The sequence below is a fragment of the Cotesia glomerata genome, linkage group LG4, assembly GCF_020080835.1.
Source record: "Cotesia glomerata isolate CgM1 linkage group LG4, MPM_Cglom_v2.3, whole genome shotgun sequence".
NCBI classification, from domain to species: domain Eukaryota; kingdom Metazoa; phylum Arthropoda; class Insecta; order Hymenoptera; family Braconidae; genus Cotesia; species Cotesia glomerata.
The window spans coordinates 21252335-21274162 of record NC_058161.1 but is presented as its reverse complement, the minus strand read 5'-3'; the positions used below and the strand labels follow the sequence as shown (position 1 = coordinate 21274162).

General features: G+C 28.8%; 4 protein-coding genes and 1 pseudogene across 4 annotated transcripts in view; 3 read left to right on the top strand and 2 right to left on the bottom strand.

Annotated features, from left to right (window-relative positions):
• Positions 1–212: 212 nt before the first annotated feature.
• LOC123263963 lies at positions 213–4488 on the bottom strand (annotated as a pseudogene).
• Positions 4489–7144: 2656 nt separating this feature from the next.
• Positions 7145–7588, top strand: LOC123263962 (probable basic-leucine zipper transcription factor O). Its single transcript, XM_044727009.1, has one exon. It carries the CDS (start codon positions 7145–7147, stop codon positions 7586–7588), a length of 444 nt encoding a protein of 147 aa, XP_044582944.1.
• A 5265-nt stretch (positions 7589–12853) lies between these two features.
• On the bottom strand, positions 12854–14932 carry LOC123263961. The gene is made up of 9 exons (XM_044727008.1): positions 14925–14932; positions 14521–14744; positions 14290–14438; positions 14063–14176; positions 13771–13915; positions 13586–13707; positions 13290–13518; positions 13085–13185; positions 12854–12995 (listed from the first exon to the last, which is right to left on the bottom strand). The coding sequence occupies exons 1-9, from the start codon at positions 14930–14932 to the stop codon at positions 12924–12926; spliced, it is 1164 nt and encodes a 387-aa protein (XP_044582943.1). The 3' UTR covers positions 12854–12923.
• A 362-nt stretch (positions 14933–15294) lies between these two features.
• On the top strand, positions 15295–18909 carry LOC123263960. Its single transcript, XM_044727007.1, has 3 exons — positions 15295–15330; positions 16170–16361; positions 16444–18909. Exons 1-3 carry the CDS (start codon positions 15295–15297, stop codon positions 18403–18405), a joined length of 2190 nt encoding a protein of 729 aa, XP_044582942.1. The 3' UTR covers positions 18406–18909.
• A 522-nt stretch (positions 18910–19431) lies between these two features.
• LOC123263959 overlaps positions 19432–21828 on the top strand; it is a 29459-nt gene continuing 27062 nt past the window's right edge. The window contains exon 1 of the mRNA XM_044727006.1: positions 19432–19463. Coding sequence (XP_044582941.1) covers positions 19456–19463 — 8 coding nt within the window. The 5' untranslated portion in view covers positions 19432–19455. The remainder of the gene's footprint in view (positions 19464–21828) is intronic.

Here is a 21828-nt window from a genome sequence, read left to right as displayed (position 1 = left end):
AAAAAAAAATGAAGCTTCAATTAAATTTCGAAGTTTCAGCATAAAAAAATTATGCAACAAAAAAATGTATTTTTTATAAACTCAGTACATTTTTACAGTCCTCACATTCTTAAGATCATTGGACCAAAAAAAGTTTGTATACCCTATGTTAGCATTAGTAACATGAAATAAATAAATCGATAAATAAATTATAATAATAATAATAATAATAATAATAATAATAATAATAATAATAATTTTAGAAAATTACCCCAATAGTCAATCTTTCGATGGAATTCGATGTGTGACCAAGCTCAAAAGTAGTGTAAGGTAAATTCAAAGAAAAGCGAGCGCTTTTCTTTGAAAAGTGAGGTAACTGCGGAGCAATAGCTTCCTGAGAATAACCTTCTTCAGTGGTAGAATCATAAGCAATCGACGGTCCAGGTAAATTTGTATCATAAGTCCGCTTCTTCTTCCTAACAGATTCCATGAGAAATCGAATATTTATTATTGGTGAATCCAGTAAGAATCATTACCTTAACAAAGTTCGTATCGTAGTCCAGGCTGTTTTTGAAAGTCCGAGTGTGGTACTGTCCAGTAGCCTTTTCATGTTCCACCAATATAACATCCAGGATTCCATCTTGATAAAAGTCGTAGAACACTTCCATCACCGACTCGTTCTTGAAAGGGTTTACCGAGTCGCAGTAAATTTCTAAAGTGCGACTGACTCCTTCGCGAATTTTGCATTTAACATTTTATAGCAAAAACATTCTCGTCCATTTACCCTTGTTGGTCTCAACATCGCTAACAGGTCGGTGTACCCGCCCATGTTCAAGTCTCCAGTAGGCAGAGTTATCGCATCAGTGTATATGACGTTCTTCCATTTGTCTGGTGGCTCGAAACCCCAGAGTTCTTTTTTTTTACATCTGTAAAGTTGATCTTCAGGTCGGGCTAGCCGTCGTGATACAATGCGATGGTCGAGTTCCGGCACATAATCTAAGTACTTGAACCCTCCAGAGATCCCGTGCCAGATTTCGAAGGCTTCTTCCATGGTGATCATCAAGTCTAGCAAGTAGTCATCGTTTAAATCTAAAAATAAATTTGAATATGGAGTTTTAATTGGAACCAATAGAGGGTCGTTGAATTTTTCCATTAGAATGTCTTTGGTTTTGGTCCTGTTGCGATTTACCCAAGACACGCGCTGTCGTCTATGTTTGTCCCAAAAAAGTTGATGATATTGTCCTTATTGTAGTTGATAGACAAAGCTGGCCTCGCATGCCGATCAACGGCTCAGTTTCGTTGGAACAAGTGATCGTTCCAATTCCGTCCCAGATAATGTGGACATGGGTGAAATTTGAACTAGGATTGTGAGTAGTTACCAGGATATCTATGAAGACATTACCGTCGTAGTCGCCGAGAACTATGCTGGTGATGCTGTTCTTGAAGGATCATGTAAAGTTTGATGGTCGAAAATTTGGCTCAATGTCATTCGTAAGCGGGATTTCTAAAATCTTTAATTATTTTGTCAGCACCAATACATCTGTCAGCTCGTAGGAATTGAAATCTCCGAAGGCTGTTGGCACAAACTTGATAAAGTTTCCAAATATAAACGAGGTTTATTTCACTGGTACTTACTGAAGATATTATGATCAACAGCAATAATATTCCCTTGCCTTCCATTTTTTTGTTAAATCTACAAAGATGAAGTTTAATTTATTAAGTTTATAAAACACTTTACGGGTGTAAAAATATAGTAAAATTTTCTCAATGATTACCACTTTCATTGTTTTTCTTTCAGATGTACAAGTTCTCTGGATACTCAAAAAATAAAAATTTTTAGAATGGTATTATTAAAATAATTTTCTACGCCCGGTAGCAATAGTCAACATCGAGCAGAGTAGCCCAATATATCGTCCCCCACAACGAGTACTATTACAAATGATTATTGAACTTTTTTTTTTAAATTGATCTTAAGTTAATATTTGTAAAATGAATTGATTAACTTACAATACTTAACACCCAGCAGTCATGAAAATTATATCTTCAGCGAGAGTCTAGCAAATACTCCTTCACCGTAGATTTAGCCTACAATCCATCTTAATCATCTGTATACTTAAAAATATTCGTTACAATCATATCTTCATTAATCTCTTTCAATTATAAATTTAGTTAAATTATTACTTTGCAATACCAAATTACTAATACTCGCAATCAAGATCGAATCCTCAGCCGGTGTCCCACAAGATGTTTCAATCCAACCTCTAGTCAGATTCGATCAGAGTAGCCCAGTGAATCTTTCCTCATAGCCGGTACTGTTACAAATCATTATTAATTTTTTTTATTTTTCTTTTTTATAAATGATCTACCTAATTTAAAAAAAAAAATAAATTTGTCTATTGACAACACTTGATGGTCAGCACTCGTAAAAATAATATGTACACCAAATACTCCAATAAAAATAACTATTAAATATTAAAATTCACACTGCAAATCCAAGTTATTTTTTTATTACAATTATAATTTTTTAATTGCGTTGCATTTCATTAATCTATTCATTAAAGGTTCCAAATTTTAATTTCAAAGATTTTAACGTAACACTGTATTTTTATTGGACATGTATATTCATCATACGTAAAAAAGTCCTGATAAATCCACGCCGCATGAATGTAAGGGCCTTAAATCCACGCTGCGTGGATTTATCAGGATTTTTTTGCGTGTGAATAGACACATCTATTTTTATTATGTTAAAATAAAATAAGTAAAAACTTTGATTTTTATTTATTAACTTTTCATGTTTGTTTACATATTCTTATTGCACTTCTTATTGCACTGTATAGTGCACTTCTTTTTACACTGTATAGTGTACCACTGTACTGTGTATAATGCATAGCTCCCATTTTCGCCATCTGATATTTTTTCCCTAAACTATGAAAATATGCAGATTGGTTGCGAGATATACTAATTCCATGAACATGGCAATAGTCGTAAACGACACGCGACGCGTTACATAGCGTCATGCTAGTCAATGTACTGAAGCCAGGAGAAGAGGGAAAATTTTATTTACGAGCTGGCTACCATGCTGTAAGAGCCAGCTTTTCAATTCAGGATTAAAATAAAAATTTTTTTGGATTTAAATTATTTATATTATTGTGAATATATTAATATTTATGACATGTATTCACAATATTTACTTAAATCTATGATAATTTTAATCCTGTTTTGAAAAACTGGCCCTGAAAGTACATAGTGTGTCCATTATCGACATTGTTGGATTGTTTAGTTTTATAAATCTATTGTTAATTGTTTTAGTGTGTTGAACAAGTGTTAAACGTTTTTGTCATCTATCTCACTGGCAGGCCATGGTAACAACGGTATTTTTTTCAATTAATTTTTTAAAAATGTATTTTTTATGAATACACGGAAAAAAATAACAGTAGAAATTGCTACCGTAACATCGTAATCCAAGACCGGACTTTCATTACCTCGATTTTTATGTTTAGAAGTTTTAAAAATTACTCTTTATCCATGAGTTTTTACAACTTTAACATCGTAAATTTGAACGAACGATTTCTGTCAGAGCAAGTAAATAAGCATGTATACTTTGTGCATGTAAGAGAGATGGAATGCAACCACGACGCCACTGCGGAAAAGTGATCAATTATTTATCATAATATCGATGAGCGTGTTGGCGAGCAAAGAAAGCCGTTAACAATTATTAAGTGAATCACGCATACATCTTTAATTAGTTAAATTCCATCATTTAGTAATATGTGTAAGTATATTTTTATATTATTTTATTTTTTCAGTGAAAAACAATATTAGAAATGTTAGGGTGATGTTTTTGTGTATTGATTGATTTTCATCTCGACACGCGCTAACGTGTTTAAAGCATAACCAAAAAAAAAAAAATTCTCTATAAAGTAAAAGACCCAGTTATTGATGCTAGCCTTATTATTGACACGTGTATTTTTTTTTAATTAGCAAAAACAAATCAATTCTAATAAATTAATGAATATAAACTTTGAATTATAAACTTAAAGAAAAGTTTTTTTTTTGAGAACATTTAATTTTTTTAATTAGAATAGAATTGCAAGTGTCAAACAACTAAGCTAGTGTCAATAGTTAAGTATTTTACCTTTAATTAAACGATTGACGGCGAGAAGAATTTATTATTTATTTTAGGGTCTTGTTCTTTTTCTAGATTTTTGAAGACAATAAACAGAAATGTTGGTGTGATGTTTTTTTGTGTAGATTGATTTTCATATCGACGCGTGCTAATATGTTTAAAGCATAACAAAAAAAAAATTGTTTATAGTTCAATTGCATAAATTACAGCGAAAAGTATTTGAGAGTGGCTACTCGCCCGAGGCACAGGGCACAGTGCACGGGCACGGGAAAATGGTCATTTTACCCATTTTTGCTCATGCACACGGGTAAATTACCATTTGCTCTGATATCTGACCACACTGTGCCGCCGTGCTCAAAGGCTCTGTTTGCGTCTGCGCACATCTTTAGGCACCAAAAATGTTACTAGATTTTTTTTTAAATATATTACTGGTTGGTAATCATTCAGAAGTGGGGTCCGCTCTACTTTTTGCTACAAAAAATCGAAAAATTAATGAATTTTTTTATATATCTTATATATATGATATTTATGAAATATATAAAATATATGAAAAATACATGTGGGTACTTAAATGAAAGGTCTTGATGAGTGTAAGATCGGAATGAGCTTATATCATTAAAAATATCATTAGTTAACAAAATACATTATCATTCGGTAATTATTTATATTTTTGCAAATATAAGCCCATTCTGGTTTTATACTCATCAAGAGCTTTCATTTGAGTACCCACATGCATTTTTCGTATATTTTATATATTTATATATTTCACAAATACCATATATATAAAATATATAAAAAATGTTATGTGGGTACTCAAATGAAAGCTCTTGATGAGTGTAACAGCAAGATAAGCTTATATTTTTAAAAATGTCAATAGTTAAAAAACTACAGTGAAATTTAACATAATTAAGAAATGAACATGTATTTTGTGAACTATTGACATTTTTAAAGATATAAGCTTATCCCGATGTTACACTCATCAAATCCTTTTATTTGAGTACTCACAATAATTTTTCATATATTTTATATCTTTATATATATATTTCTTCTGTGAGTGTGTTTGTCACTGAACTCCTTCTAAACGGCTGGACCGATTTTAATAAAATTTTTTGTGTGTCTTCCGGTGGATTCCAGAATGGTTTAGATTCACAATTCAGTCCACGACAAAATTTTTAAATACATTATCATTCGTTAATAATTAAAATTTTCATAAATGTGAGTCCATTATGATTTTATACTCATCGAGACCTTTCATTTGAGTACCCACATGAATTTTTTCATATATCTTATGATATTTATAAAATATATGAAAAGTGCATGTGGGTGGTCAAGGTCAACAACAATTTATAAATAAAAAATCTATTAAATAAATATTTTCTCGTGGACTGAATTGTGAATCTAAAGCATGCTAGAATCCACCGGAAGACACACAAAAAATTTCATTAAAATCGGTCCAGCCGTTTAGGAGGAGTTCAGTGACAAACACACGCACAGAAGAAATAAATATATATATATGAGCCATATATACCCTAATATATATATATATATATATATATATATATATATATATATATATATATATATATATATATATATATATTAGGGTGTTTCAAAAGACAATTTTTTTTTTCTTTTGGTGTCTAAAAATTGATAGTATACCTAAAAACAAAAATTTTGGCTCCCATGTGAGCTCTTAATATGAATAGTAAGATTTGCCTGTATCCATTTCTTTATTTTCCATTTAAATAACACGGGAAAAATTTTTTTTAATTTTTTAATTTTTATTACTTTGGAACGGTTCATCGTAACAACAATCTAAAAAATGATATTAGTAGGAAATTTTACGCTCTACAAAAAACTTCTGAAGACCAAAGTTCCTCAGATTAACGGCTTCAAAGATATCCGCGGTCAAAGATAACACTAATAAAAAATTTCAAATATTTTCCAATAAAATTACAAAAAAAATATCACATGCTATATTTTTATTATTTTTTATGTTAAATTACTACAATTCCGTTAACCTGAGACTGTAAACTTTTTTTTTTTACTAATTAATTCAATACTTAACTCACGAAATGCACTAATATATAAATATAAACGTTAAAAATGTCACATAAATGATTTTTTGGTCTTTTTTATAACAAATTTATTTTATATTTTATAAAATTTATAAATTTTTGTAAGAGGAAAATGTAAAGTTCCTTATTACACAAACTCACCAAACACTCATCATTGCATATTATTCAAAATAATATGAAAATTCTGTAAATACGTTAAATCAATTAAATCTACTATAAAACGATCAAATGTTTTTTATTTGAAAAATATCAACAGAGCTTTATTTAGCTCTGTCGGTACAGAGTATTATACTCATTTAATTTGAGTGTTGTAGCTAATAAGCTCTGTGTTGGTAAGCCTGGTTGTTCGGTACTAACTTCATTTAGTTGCTTTGCTCTCAACGCTTTACTATATCTTCTCGTCATTGTCTTTGTTCATTGATACTGACTGTTTTCAATCCGTTATATTATTAATTTAATTAGTTAAAATATATTAGTTATAAATTTTGTGACCATAATGGTGAAAACAGTGTACTTGATTGGTGATGTGTTAAGTGAATTAGTTGGAAAAAAATCACCCTCTCTGAAAGAGGTTATGTCGCTTTTATTTTATTATCTTGATACGAAAAATTTTTCAGTTAAAGAAAGTATATCAATCACTATCGACAAAGTTTTTGAAATTTGGTGTGCGGCACAAATCCCGACAAGAGAGAAAAGATCTGCTTTTTTGAAACTAATCTCAAATCACAATCGATGGAAGAATTTACAAAAAAACCGTAAAATGAAAAAGTCAAAGTCTCAAAAAAAAAAAAAGGAATCCGTTTTTCAGGATGAATTAAATAAACTATTTGATGTAGCTCATGCGGATGTTTTAAATATACTGGACAAAGAAAAAGATTATTTTATTTGGGACAAAAAATCTTCCAGTCGACGTGGTTTTATTTCATATAATTCTCAACCAATTTTAGAAGATGTCGAAGACATGGATGTTGATATCAGCAATTATGATAATAATAACAATAATAGTGATAATAATAGTGAAGAGAACATTGATAGCAATGATAAAAACTATAATAATAATGGTAATGATAGTAATAATAATGTCGGAGAGTTTGATAACGACAATGTCAACTATTATTGTGCAGTTGAGACTGATGATGTTGCTAATCATAAAATATCAAGTCATCCATCTCAATTATCCCAGAAATCTTTGGAAAGTAATACTTCTCGTATAATCTCTGATTATGAAGATGAAATGCCAAAACAACAAGTTCCAAAAATTGATATAATGACACCAGAACTTGCTGCGGCTTTGGATAGAGCTAACGTGACTAGTAGGATGGCGACTTACATTATTGCTGCTTTATTATCTTGCTTGAACATTGATTGTGCAAGCGTAAACTTTAGTCATGTGACTATTCACTAGGGTGTTTCAAAAAAGACGAATTTTTTTTTTCTTTTGGTGTCTAAAAATTGATAGTATACCTAAAAACAAAAATTTTGGCGCCCATGTGAGCTCTTAATATCAATAGTAAGATTTGCCTGTATCCATTTCTTTATTTTCCATTTAAATAACACGGGAAAAATTTTTTTTAATTTTTTAATTTTTATTACTTTGGAACGGTTTATCGTAACAGCAATCTGAAAAATGATATTTGTAGGAAATTTTACGCTCTACAAAAAACGTTTAGAGACCAAAGTTCCTCAGATTAACGGCTTCAAAGATATCCGCGGTCAAAGATAACACTAATAAAAAATTTATAATATTTTCCAATAAAACTACAAAAAAAATATCATATGCTATATTTTTATTATTTTTTATGTTAAATTACTTCAATTTCGTTAACCTGAGACTGTAAACTTTTTTTTTTACTAATTAATTCAATACTTAACTCACGAAATGCACTAATATATAAATATAAACGTTAAAAATATCTTATAAATTATTTTTGGTCTCTTTTATAACAAATTTATTTTTTTTTTTTACTAAATATTAATAAATTTAATTGAACAATTATTTCTTTATAACAAAAACTATATTTACAACTTGTTACAACAATTTTTCAACTTGAAAATATTACAGTTTTATAAAATTACTTTTATTGCAATTAGGATATTGTTTTCTATGTTCTGTCACTACTTGCAACAAATATTGAAGCTGTTCTTCATCTTTCGTTAAGCATCGATTATACTGCTCTATCAATGCCACGCCGCGTTCTGCTACATCATTCACAACTTGAAGTTTCCCGAAATACTCCAAGTTTTCTAAGAAATTCGGATTCTGAGGCCACAAAGTAACATCCTCATCAATGAACTCATACGACAAATCAAACGATTCAAATATATTAATCGATCTCATAGACATAAATTGACTAAGATCTTTATTTAATAATGACTCTAAATTTTTCTTATCTATTATAAAGCGATTTGTTGTAGTTTCATTGGCTTTACAGTTTTTAAGAGCATGAACTATTCTTTTTTTTGTTCCAACTGAAACATTTTTATCAAAGAGAGATAAAACAGACAGCTCGTTGTTTAAATACCACAAGTGATCGGCTAATTTTTGTGAGCATGTCTGTAAAAGACTATTATTAAATCTTTCATATGAAATTAATTCTTTAATCAAAGTTAAATCATTATTAGGTGCTGTTATAGCACACGGCGCAGTGAACCAAGCTTCTAAATACACCATAAAGATAAATAAACAAACTTCTCCTAATCCATCTAATTCCGATCCAATAAGAAGAAATTCATTTCTGAATAAAAAATTTTTAAACTATATATTGCTTTAGCCATCCACCTTGCATGATGGACCGCTCCAGGATGCTTAAATGTAATATTTGTGGTAGTAGTACCCAAAAATATTAATGATAATTCCAGAAGTTCACGGTAATCGTCTCGACAATGATCCATCTACAAAAAAAGTTATAAGTCAAAATGAAATTGATTATATCGCAATTTCAAAGTTGAGAAGAATAATTATTATTAACTGATGTGAGGTAAAAGTTGTAAAATATTTTACAAACGCAATTTTAATCGTTAAAGATGATTGAAAGTATAACAGTCATGTGAAACTGATTTTCAATATTTTTAATCACGACGGCAAGTTAATTAATCAGAGTAAAATTGATAATTGAGGAGCTTATTTTCAAAAGGGTATCTTTTGATTTTTGATTAATCGAGACAAAAAACTAGTTATCTTCAATTATAAATATTTGTATTGAACTTTTTTTAATTTAGCTATAAAGTGCAATCGGTTATGAAGCTGCAATTCGATTTTCATTTATAAATGTTCATAATTCTCAAAGTAATTAGTATTTAAAAGTTCAGAAAACTGGTATTTTAAAATATGAAAAGATACCCTTTTGAAAATTAGCTCCTCAATTATACTGAACTTTATACATTTTTCTTTTCCACTTTAAAATCAGTTAATAATTCTTCAGCGCTGGATTAAAAAATTTTACTTCTATTTGATTATTAACGAATTTTAAAATCTCATCTTTGATTGGTGTTATTACTTCCAAAACTTTTTTGTCACAAATACCAGCCGTAAAGTTTGATTGGTCAATTTCATCTCACTTCTTTTTAAATCTCTGATAAATTGAAACGTTTGGGCCAGACGAAGCAGGCCAGTATACTTCAAATGCACTTCGAAGAACAATTTAAAAAATATGGTGTCGGCATGGCAAGTACAACAGTTTTCTACTAAGAGCCTTTTCTACTAATACACACGCACCATTTCTGATTCCTGAAAAAATAAAATGAGAATTGCTAGTGAAGTATCGATTTTTTAGAGTAGTACGGAGAAATCTTTTCAATTTGAAAAAAAAAATAACTCATAACTTGGAAATTGATGGTTAATACTAAAAATCTGATTTGATTTAGCATTTAAACATTACGGTAATCAACCATGTTATATTTTTTTTATTAATAAATTATTTACCCGTATTTGACGCCGTAGTATCAGAACACAATGCTTTGATGTTGTCAGTATTAATATCCCATTGTTTTACTGTTTTAATAATAGCTGAAGCTTGGTTTTGTCCAGTCCCAGATTCTAGTTTAGGAACTCCTAACAGTTGAAATTTACCTGATGATGATAAAATAATCGGAAGCCGGTCAACTTGTTCTGTACCTGTAATATCTGATAACAGTTTTCCATCAAAATGTAGTACATAATTGTCAGTTTCCAAGATTAGTCTTCAGATTTAACGCCGCTTCTTTCGGAATTTTCTCTTGCTCGGTGAATAGTCACATGACTAAAGTTTACGCTTGCACAATCAATGTTCAAGCAAGATAATAAAGCAGCAATAATGTAAGTCGCCATCCTACTAGTCACGTTAGCTCTATCCAAAGCCGCAGCAAGTTCTGGTGTCATTATATCAATTTTTGGAACTTTGTTGTTTTGGCATTTCATCTTCATAATCAGAGATTATACGAGAAGTATTACTTTCCAAAGATTTCTGGGATAATTGAGATGGATGACTTGATATTTTATGATTAGCAACATCATCAGTCTCAACTGCACAATAATAGTTGACATTGTCGTTATCAAACTCTCCGACATTATTATTACTATCATTACCATTATTATTATAGTTTTAATAATTGCTATCAATGTTCTCTTCACTATAATTATATTATTGTTATTATTATCATAATTGCTGGTGATAAGCATCCATGTCTTCGACATCTTCTAAAATTGGTTGAGGAGTATATGAAATAAAACCACGTCGACTGGAAGATTTTTGTCCCAAATAAAATAATCTTTTACCTTTTGTCCAGTATATTTAAAACATCCATGAGCTACATCAAATAGTTTATTTAATTCATCCTGAAAAACGGATTCGCTTTTTTTGGAGACTTTGACTTTTCATTTACGGTTTTGTAAATTCTTCCATCCGGTGTGATTTTGAGAGATTAGTTTCAAAAATGCAGATCTTTTCTCTCTCTTGTCGGGTTTTATTGCCGCACACCAAATTTCAAAAACTTTGTCGATAGTGATTGATATACTTTCTTTAACTGAAAAATTTTTCGTATCCAAGATAATAAAATAAAAAGCGACATAACCTCTTTCAGAGGGTGATTTTTTTCCAACTAATTCACTTAACACATCACCAATCAAGTACACTGTTTTCACCATTATGGTCACAAATTTATAACTAATATGTTTAACTGAATTAAATTAATAATATAACGGATTGAAAAAGCAGTCAGTATAAATGAACAAAGACAATGACGAGAAGATATAGTAAAGCGTTGAGAGCAAAGCAACTAAATGAAGTTAGTACCGAACAACCAGGCTTACCAACACAGAGCTTATTAGCTACAACACTCAAATTAAATGAGTATAATACTCTGTACCGACAGAGCTAAATAAAAGCTCTGTTGATATTTTTCAAATAAAAACATTTGATCGTTTTATAGTAGATTTAATTGATTTAACGTATTTACAGAATTTTCATATTATTTTTGAATAATATGCAATGATGAAGTGTTTGGTGAGTTTGTGTAATAAGGAACTTTACATTTTCCTCTTACAAAAAATTTATAAATTTTATAAAATATAAAATAAATTTGTTATAAAAAAGACCAAAAAATCATTTATGTGACATTTTTAACGTTTATATTTATATATTAGTGCATTTCGTGAGTTAAGTATTGAATTAATTAGTAAAAAAAAAAAGTTTACAGTCTCAGGTTAACGGAATTGTAGTAATTTAACATAAAAAATAATAAAAATATAGCATGTGATATTTTTTTTGTAATTTTATTGGAAAATATTTGAAATTTTTTATTAGTGTTATCTTTGACCGCGGATATCTTTGAAGCCGTTAATCTGAGGAACTTTGGTCTTCAGAAGTTTTTTGTAGAGCGTAAAATTTCCTACTAATATCATTTTTTAGATTGTTGTTACGATGAACCGTTCCAAAGTAATAAAAATTAAAAAATTAAAAAAAATTTTTCCCGTGTTATTTAATTGGAAAATAAAGAAATGGATACAGGCAAATCTTACTATTGATATTAAGAGCTCACATGGGCGCCAAAATTTTTGTTTTTAGGTATACTATCAATTTTTAGACACCAAAAGAAAAAAAAAAAATTCATCTTTTTTTGAAACACCCTAATGTTGACATTCTCCACGATTTATTAGAGGGTGTTTTGAGATATGACATGGCTTACATTATCAATAATTTTATTAATTGTAAATTTTTTTCTCTTACGCACCCCCACGGATAAAAATATATTCTAGAATGTATTCTTGAATATATCCGAGAATATATCCAAGGATATATTCTGGAATATATTCCAGATCCATGGAGTATATACGCCGAATATGCACAGTTTTACCCACCGAGATATATTCTACAAATATATTCCCGGATATATTTCAGAAATATATACCTTAAAATATATAGAATATATTCAGTAATGTATTTTAAAACCGTATTTTTGGATGTACCTGGAATATATGCAGTATATATGATACGAATTTAGACTGGAATATATTCTACGAATGTATCCAAAATATATGCTTAAAATATATAGCATTGTATACTCGGTATTTATTCATGTGTTGTTCTTTCGTATAACTAAGTAATTTGTCATCAATATTGGATAAAATTTAAATATCATTATTTATTTAGAAAAGTAAAAAAATTCAATATTTTTAATTATTAATACACACAGGATAATCATAAAAAAATAAACGTTTAAAAAGTGAACTGATAATTTTAATATTTTGAGACCGCAAGAAAGATTTAGTCCATGCCAGAATTATCATCGTCTTTTGAACCAGAATTGTCATCGTCTTTCTTCTCTTTTCCAGGAATCTATAAAAAAATATAAGCATGCATTATTTCTTTAAACATTTGATGCCAAGGTAAGTAAGAAATTTTTGAAATAATATTAAATTATTTACCTTAGATTGGCGAAGTTCATATCTGACTTTATTGCATTTATTATTAACAGCCCTTCCAAAATCACTGCTTTTAAAATTTTTAAAACGTTTTGTTACAAATTCTGAAAAAAAAATTCATAAATTTTAACATAAATAATACAATTATTATTGTTATAATGATAAATAATCCGAAATGTACTAAAAAAAATAAAGTAAATGGTATTACGTTGAATGGCATTTAGTTTCACAAAATCCAAACGATCATGCTGAACTTTTGTTCCATCTTTGGTAGTTTTGGGTGCTCCGCCTTTATAATTGCTCTTGGACAAAATATCTAAACCAAAGATAGATACTAACAAATTTTTTGTCATTGCTGAAGGTATCGCAGCGCACTCAGCAGCAGAATATTGTTCTTCATTAATGAAAACGTTGCTCCCTGGATCACCAATTTCTTTCTAAATTTTTATAGAGAAATAAAAACTGTTAAGCTAATTCTTGTTTTTTTAATTTGCAAAAACTTACCATTTTAAGACCACTTGATGTACTACCAGGAAGACCAAGTGAAGGACTGTTCTTAGTTTTCTGTCTGGGTTGTAAAGCTTGAGATGTCGAAGGCTGCTGATGTTGTTGAATTTCTCGCAAGGCTGGAAATAATTAGAATAAATAATTTTTTTTTTATTCTTTAATTAATAAAAGACAAAACATACCTTTCATCAAATCTTCTTTTGTGACATATTGATGCCCAACTTCTTCATTGATCTGAATTACTGGTGTAATTTTTCCGGTCTCTTTGCTAGCAGAACTTCTGTTCTTTTCCCCAACTTTGATAGTTAAATTATCATCATTTTGATCCTAAATAATAAAAAATTATAAAAAAATCAATTAAAAAAAAAATTATGATAATAATTGACAATTGAATATCGATTCATTCGAATTTTATAATAAATTTAAGGACTTTGAATATTTGAACTAGGAAAATTATTTTAAAATAAATTTTACCTTCTTATGATCTTCAATAACATCAATTAAACTGTCGTTATTTTCACTCGTGTTCTCATTTTCAAACCTAATTTTTTTTCGTACAGAAGTATTTTCCTCCGGATTTTCTTCATCCTAGAAGTAAAATTATCAATTAATTTTCTGTATATTTATTAACTTAATAAAGTTTAATAAAAATAATTTGTATAAAATTATATTATTAACATAAAATTACAATATTAATTTACCTCTTCTGTCAATAGATCGACTACTGAATGACTGCAATGGGCTTGAGGTTCCTTACGATTAATTGGTACTGTTTCTTGGGTATTTATCGTTTTCGGTGATACAATACCGTCTAGAGCTTTTAATTTTTTATTTAAAACGTTACGAGAATCTACAAAAATTAAAGAGTTATTAGTAGATATTTGTCACCTATAGTTTTTATTTGTAAATGTTATATTGATATATAAACTCACTTGAAACCGCAATTACTCTCGCCTGATAGCATATCCAACCACCAGGTGGTTCTTTAGATTGATCATGCCATTCAATTACGTAAATTTTTTCAGGATCCTCTTCTTCACTGGTAAATTCTTCATAATTAAAATTTTTAATATGTTGAGTATATATCCCAACAGTATAAGTTTTGTCATCGACACCTCCGACCCATTTTACCAGGGCCCAATATTTTTTCTTACAACTGAACATCGTAAAAAATATTAAAAATTAATCTTAGTATTGTAATAAACTATCATTTAAACAATGTCATAATTATTATTAAATGGATTAAATAATTAATTTTTATACAAATTTTTATCGATGATCAACAGACACAGAGCTAATCTCTTTTATATGTATATATAATTTTAATTTGGCTTACCTATCCATCACTGATTTTTTGGTTAAAAATATTTCATTTTTATTTAGACTATTCGTTGATAGAATAATGAAATAAAAATCAAATTCAATAAAAAAAAACAATAAAACGTAAAAACGACGGTGCGCAATTCTTAGATTTTACAAAACAATGGCGGTTGCTGTGTCCGCAGAGCGACCACAGTAATGAATGTTTTGGCGGTAAACGGAATGATTTTCAGAATCAATTTTTTAATCTTTGTGATTTTTGGCAACTTTTTGTTATAATTAAATCTATTTAATTATTTAATTATTTAATATTTATTTTTATATAAAAAAACTTTCATTAAAAGAATTGTTGTAACTACTAGTAAATATTTCAACTATCCTCAATAATGAGTTGGCCATATTTACTTGTAGAGGGAGTTACAGTAAGTATCCGCTTAAACTTTGATTTGAAATAATTATACTTTTAATTGTTTTTTCATTTTATTTATTGGAAATTAAAAATATTTAAAAAAGAACGTTACATTTTATTTAATTTTATTATTAATATAATTATTAATAGCATGGAGATGATAAATAAATTTTTATTTAAGTTAACAGCTCGAATCTATTGGGATGTTTACAAGCAATTGTAATGTTATTATCAGGTACCTATGATGAAATGAATATTTATTAATGGTAAATATATACAAAGTTTACTTGGTTTTAATTTCGTGTTTTCTAATTTAAAATATAGATACATCTTTATATAAATGAAATTAATTATTATTGAATGAAAATTTTTAGTCTTTGTTGTCAATTCAAGTCATATGTCTATGTTGAGGGCGCTACTGTAGTGTTACGTTTTTTACTTATTCCACTTGTATCATATGTCTGATTTCATGCTCTTCACTTCTATGATAGTGTATTGTTGTGGAAATTGATAAATATTTTTCTTTGAAATTTCGTCATGGACAATTGTCAGAAACGTGGTCCTTATAAAAGATATTTAGAGCCTGGAAGTGTAGTCCCAATTCCTAAAAGAACCAGAAACTATCGAAAAGCTAAACTGAAATCTTCAGAACTTTAAAAACAGAATTGTCATCCTCAAAACGAAGTGAGCATTTTTCAAACGTTTTACTAGTTTTTTAATAAAAATATCTATCTAATTGTGTTTATTATTATTTCTTTTGCTTCAATTGACTCTAATATCTTTGCTTTGATAACGTTTTTTTATAAAAATTTTATTTTATTAGTTTCTTTTAATTTGATAAATTTCTTACAGCAAGAGGTTGGACGAGTTGTACTTGAAAGTTATGAGGATGAAACTGAGAATAACCCAGGATCAACGTTCCTTTCAGACAACTGTCATAACGATAATACAGCGGAAAATGATCAACTGTCGACTAGGAGTCCACCAGTTGATTCGGCACTACCTAACGTGACCGCTGATATTCATAACTCGGAAGATGAAAATGTAATAATTTCAATGATCTAAACCTTTGTATTCTAATCTGATTTAATGCATCAAAATTTGATATTTTCAATTTCTTTTACAGGATGATCTTGATGAAGAAGATCCTTATAATTATTGCGATAGCAGTGATACACAATCAGAAGATTTAAATGCAATTAATGATGACAATCATGATAGCAATAGCGAAGAAGTAAGCGTCAACAACAACGGTATAGAAGGCACAGATGAGAATCCACGTAACTTTCAGGACCAAGATAATAATGATCATACGATTCATGTTCCTGATTCAGATAAAAACGAGATTCATTATCCAAAATCCGTGTTAGTACGATCTTTATTGCTTTTAGCTGTTAAAATGAGGAAAAATATAGATAATGAAACCGTTACATACATTTCCAAGTTAATTGATGCTATCGCCGATGAACCATTATGTTATAACTCTACGTATCATTTTAATAACATAATTAATCAGTATACCGTGCCGATAGAAATTCATCATTTATGTTCGAATTGCAAGAAACATATTGGTTCAGAATTATATTCATCGGATGCTGATTTGTTGGAGTCGGATGATGAAACTGAACATCCAGCATTGCACTGTGACAAATGCAATATTGATATTGACTTGAAGCAAAATAGGAACATCGGTAATATATTTTTACATTTATCTCTGACGCAGCAATTGCAAAAATTTTGTGAACATAATCATGAAAATCTCATGTACGCAAAAAATCGGTCAAAGCAATGTTCATACGCAATTGAAGATATTTTTGATGGACATTTATATCGAAAAAATAATTTCGATGACTTACCAGACGATATAATTACGTTGAATTTTAGCGTTGATGGAACTCCGTTATTTAAAGCTTCGCAGACTTCCATAACTCCTGTACTATGTACAGTTAATGAGATTAATCCAAAAATACGCAAGAACCATATTATTTTGACAAGTTTATATTTAGGTACTGACAAACCTGATATGGATGAATACTTAAAACCTTTCGTTGAAGAAACAAAGATATTATTTAATACTGGGTTTCAATATAAATATAGTAACGTTGAGTACCACAAAAAATGTCAAATTTTAATTGGAATTTGTGATTCTGTTGAGCGACCAAAATTGAGAGGATCTAAATCATTTCGTGGGGAATATGGTTGTGGCTTATGTAAGCATAAAGGAGAAGAAATCGCGAAAGGTCGCGGCTATGTTCGAATATTCCCAATAGATGAGGATGGTAACGCTCACGGAGAAGGATTACGATCTCACACAGAGACATTAATTCATGCTAATAATGTTGAAAAAGGCATAAAACATCGTTCTGTATTGTGTGACATACCAAAATTTGACATTATTAAGAATTTAGCACCTGATTGGATGCATTGCGTCGCGCTAGGAGTCTGTAGACAATTTTTGAAGCTTTGGTTTGATTCCAGTTACCATGATAGAGAATTTTATTTTGGCAATCATATTTCCGCAATTGACAAACTACTACTGTCTTTCAAACCATCAATGGATGTTTCAAGGACTCCAAGAACGATGTCAAAGGATAGGTTACATCTAAAAGCGCATGAACTAGTTATATGGCTACTAATGTATAGCTTACCTATCTTGAAATTATTTTTACCGAACAAGTTTCTCACACACTGGAGTTTATTAGTTGAAGGAATTTCAATATTGTTAAAAACATCTATTACAGAAGTAGATGTCTACTGTGCTCAAAGAAATTTATTTCAATTCGTGAAAGAAACTGAAGAACTATACGGAAAAGAACACATATCATTCAATCTGCATTTATTAACGCACTTACCTGAAAGTGTTCTCAATTGGGGACCACTATGGACACATAGTGCGTTCTGTTACGAGAACTTTCATCAATTTTTAAAAAAACTTGTTAAAAGCTCAAATCAAGCTGACCAACAAATATTGAAATCGTTTCGATCTCAAATGGCTTTCTACAAACTACTAGATCTCTGTGATGAAAGTTTAACTTTCCGCCAAAGGAAATTACTTTGTGAATTAACAAATAAAAAAATCCTTCAATAGCATCATTAGTTGTAGAAGATATAGGTCTTATAGGACAGTCAACATCTGTCCAAGAATTATCTACAGAATACTTTTTAACGCTACAACGGATAAATTTAGATGTCGACAAAGATAGTACAATACAGTTTTATCAAAGAATACGAATCGATAGGAAAATAATTCATGCTAAAGAATATACTAAAGTAAAAAAACGTAATAGCTACACAGTACTCTTGAAAAATGATGAAATATTTGAAGTGCAAACTTTTTTGCTGGTTGAAATTCAAAAAAAGCTTACATGTTTTGCAATAGGAAAATATTTTATAAAAGAAAAAAAAAACTCTAATAACTGGTGTAAAGTTAGAACATATGTATTTTATTAAAATGTATAATCATTTAGCAGCTGTTAATGCTCAGATGATTAAGGAAACCGTTACTATCATAACAATACCTACAAATGACATTACAATTGCTTGTAAACATCCCAATAGATTCGAGCTGTTAACTTAAATAAAAATTTATTTATCATCTCCATGCTATTAATAATTATATTAATAATAAAATTAAATAAAATGTAACGTTCTTTTTTAAATATTTTTAATTTCCAATAAATAAAATGAAAAAACAATTAAAAGTATAATTATTTCAAATCAAAGTTTAAGCGGATACTTACTGTAACTCCCTCTACAAGTAAATATGGCCAACTCATTATTGAGGATAGTTGAAATATTTACTAGTAGTTACAACAATTCTTTTAATGAAAGTTTTTTTATATAAAAATAAATATTAAATAATTAAATAATTAAATAGATTTAATTATAACAAAAAGTTGCCAAAAATCACAAAGATTAAAAAATTGATTCTGAAAATCATTCCGTTTACCGCCAAAACATTCATTACTGTGGTCGCTCTGCGGACACAGCAACTGCCATTGTTTTGTAAAATCTAAGAATTGCGCACCGTCGTTTTTACGTTTTATTGTTTTTTTTTATTGAATTTGATTTTTATTTCATTATTCTATCAACGAATAGTCTAAATAAAAATAAAATATTTTTAACCAAAAAATCAGTGATGGATAGGTAAGACAAATTAAAATTATATATACATATAAAAGAGGTTAGCTTTGTGTCTGTTGATCATCGATAAAAATTTGTATAAAAATTAATTATTTAATCCATTTAATAATAATTATGACATTGTTTAAATGATAGTTTATTACAACCCGGGTAAAAAAAGTTATATATAATTAGATATAATTATATATAATACCATATATAATTATATATGAAAAATGGCCCTATATAATTATATATAACTATATATATCTATATATAATTATATATAACTATATATATCTATATATAATTATATATAACTATATATGACTATATATAATTGTATATGACCATATATAACTATATATAATTACATATAACTATATATAATTATATAAAGTTATATATAAATATATATATTTTGATATAATTAGGGATAAATATGCAGAAATCTATTCCATCAGGGGTTTGCTGGTATTCAGAAAAGTCTAATTTCAATCATATATCCTCTTTATTTCGCATATATGCAGCACTTATTTTCACATTTCTAATTAATAAATATGTTAATGTATTGCTTCTAAGGAACTGTATTGCAAGTATTTCTGATAATACTGTAGGTAATCATAGGCCTGCTATTATAACACTTTTTTATAATTACAAATTTAAGTATTGTGACTAATAATTGCCTGGTTTATACCTAAAATAAACTTTATAAATTAAATTAAGATGAAGTTCTTAAGAAAAACTTATGCATATACATGACTATTTTGTACTAATGTATCAATTGGTATTAATACTACTAGTACTACTAGTACTGATACTCACTTTTTAAATAGTGATGATTTAACATTTTTAATTACGTATACATATTATCTTATGCCTAATGACAATCTTTTTTGTATCATAATATATTATAGAAGATTACAATTTAACGTTAGATAATAAAATACAAATATAATACCATATAAAATGAAATTAGAAAACGAACAAACATCAAACATTAAATATTTCTTAGAAATTAACTTAAACGTTCATATACTTTTAAGAACTAAATTTCTGTGTAATCACACATGTCTTGTCACTCAGATGCACATTATAAGTTAAAATACTTTTTTTCAAACGCTCAAGCATTATTCATTATATAATCTGAAGACTCATATTTAAATTACGACTACTATTTTACGACTAACAACAGTTTATTTCATATCTTAACAATACTTAATAACTTAGTAATACTTTTTTATGATTAAATATCTTGGAAATCGAATACTTAGCAAAATGATTAAATTTTAACAATACTCTCCTCTGTCGTAAAAGCATAAACTCTGATAAAAAATATTAAATTTCAGAAATGGATAATAATCAAAATTTAATAATCAATAAATTCGATGGATGACAGCCATTAAACATGTACTAAAAAATTGTTATCTTTTTCAATTTATCTTATTAAAAGCTTAATGAACTTATTTATTATAGATTGACATTAACGTCATGCGAGAATAAAGTATTTTTATCAAGTTAAGAAAAAAAAGAGTGGCATGACCAAACGCAATTGTATGTGTTTCGTTTGAGATTTTTTTTTTTGATGTGTTCTTTTTAACTCACCGATCCATTGTGACATAGCTGCACGTAGATCACTCGGGTTGGATTTTTAGGCCATCCTTTTTGCCGTAACATAATCATCACAATATTACCTGTAATACAATTTTTAATGCATCATCAATATCACATGGATGAAATCAATTATAAGTAGAATGAAAAAGATTTTATACCCATGAGTGCTCTTTTGGCTAGTCGATCTAATGGTTTAACTTTCTTTAAGCTGTTTTGTCTTTTCCTTTGTGCTGAAGAGGAGGCCGGCCCACTGTACGTGCAGTTCAAGTTTAAAATAACATCAGGTCTAAATACTCCATCCATCCAATCTTCGTAAAAGCGATGCTTAGCAGACTTCCTAGATACAAATCTTCTGCATCGTCCAAAATCGCTTTTTGCAGTAAATGTTGTTTTTCAACAAAACTAGCCTAAATTTAAAACAAAAAAAAAAGAGCTTAATAATTATTATTTTATATTTTGTCATGTTGAAATTGCCATTATTCGCTGATGACACCATTGGTATAACAGGAGTATGCTTTTTTAAACTTCAATGGCTTAAAAGCTGAGAAGTTTTCTTTTCTCCACTTATAAAAATCATTTTCAAATACTCACTGAAACTCGCCGCAAAGTTTTTGGCCCCATGACTGTGGATTCAAGGAAGTTGTATCATCTTTCGGACTATTACTTTCCGTTTTAGATTCGAATTGATGACCGTCCTGATTGTCATTTTCTTCAAGTGTTTCTTTTTGATACTCAGAGGGGTTCATTTATAATCATCATTATCACTTGCAGAACT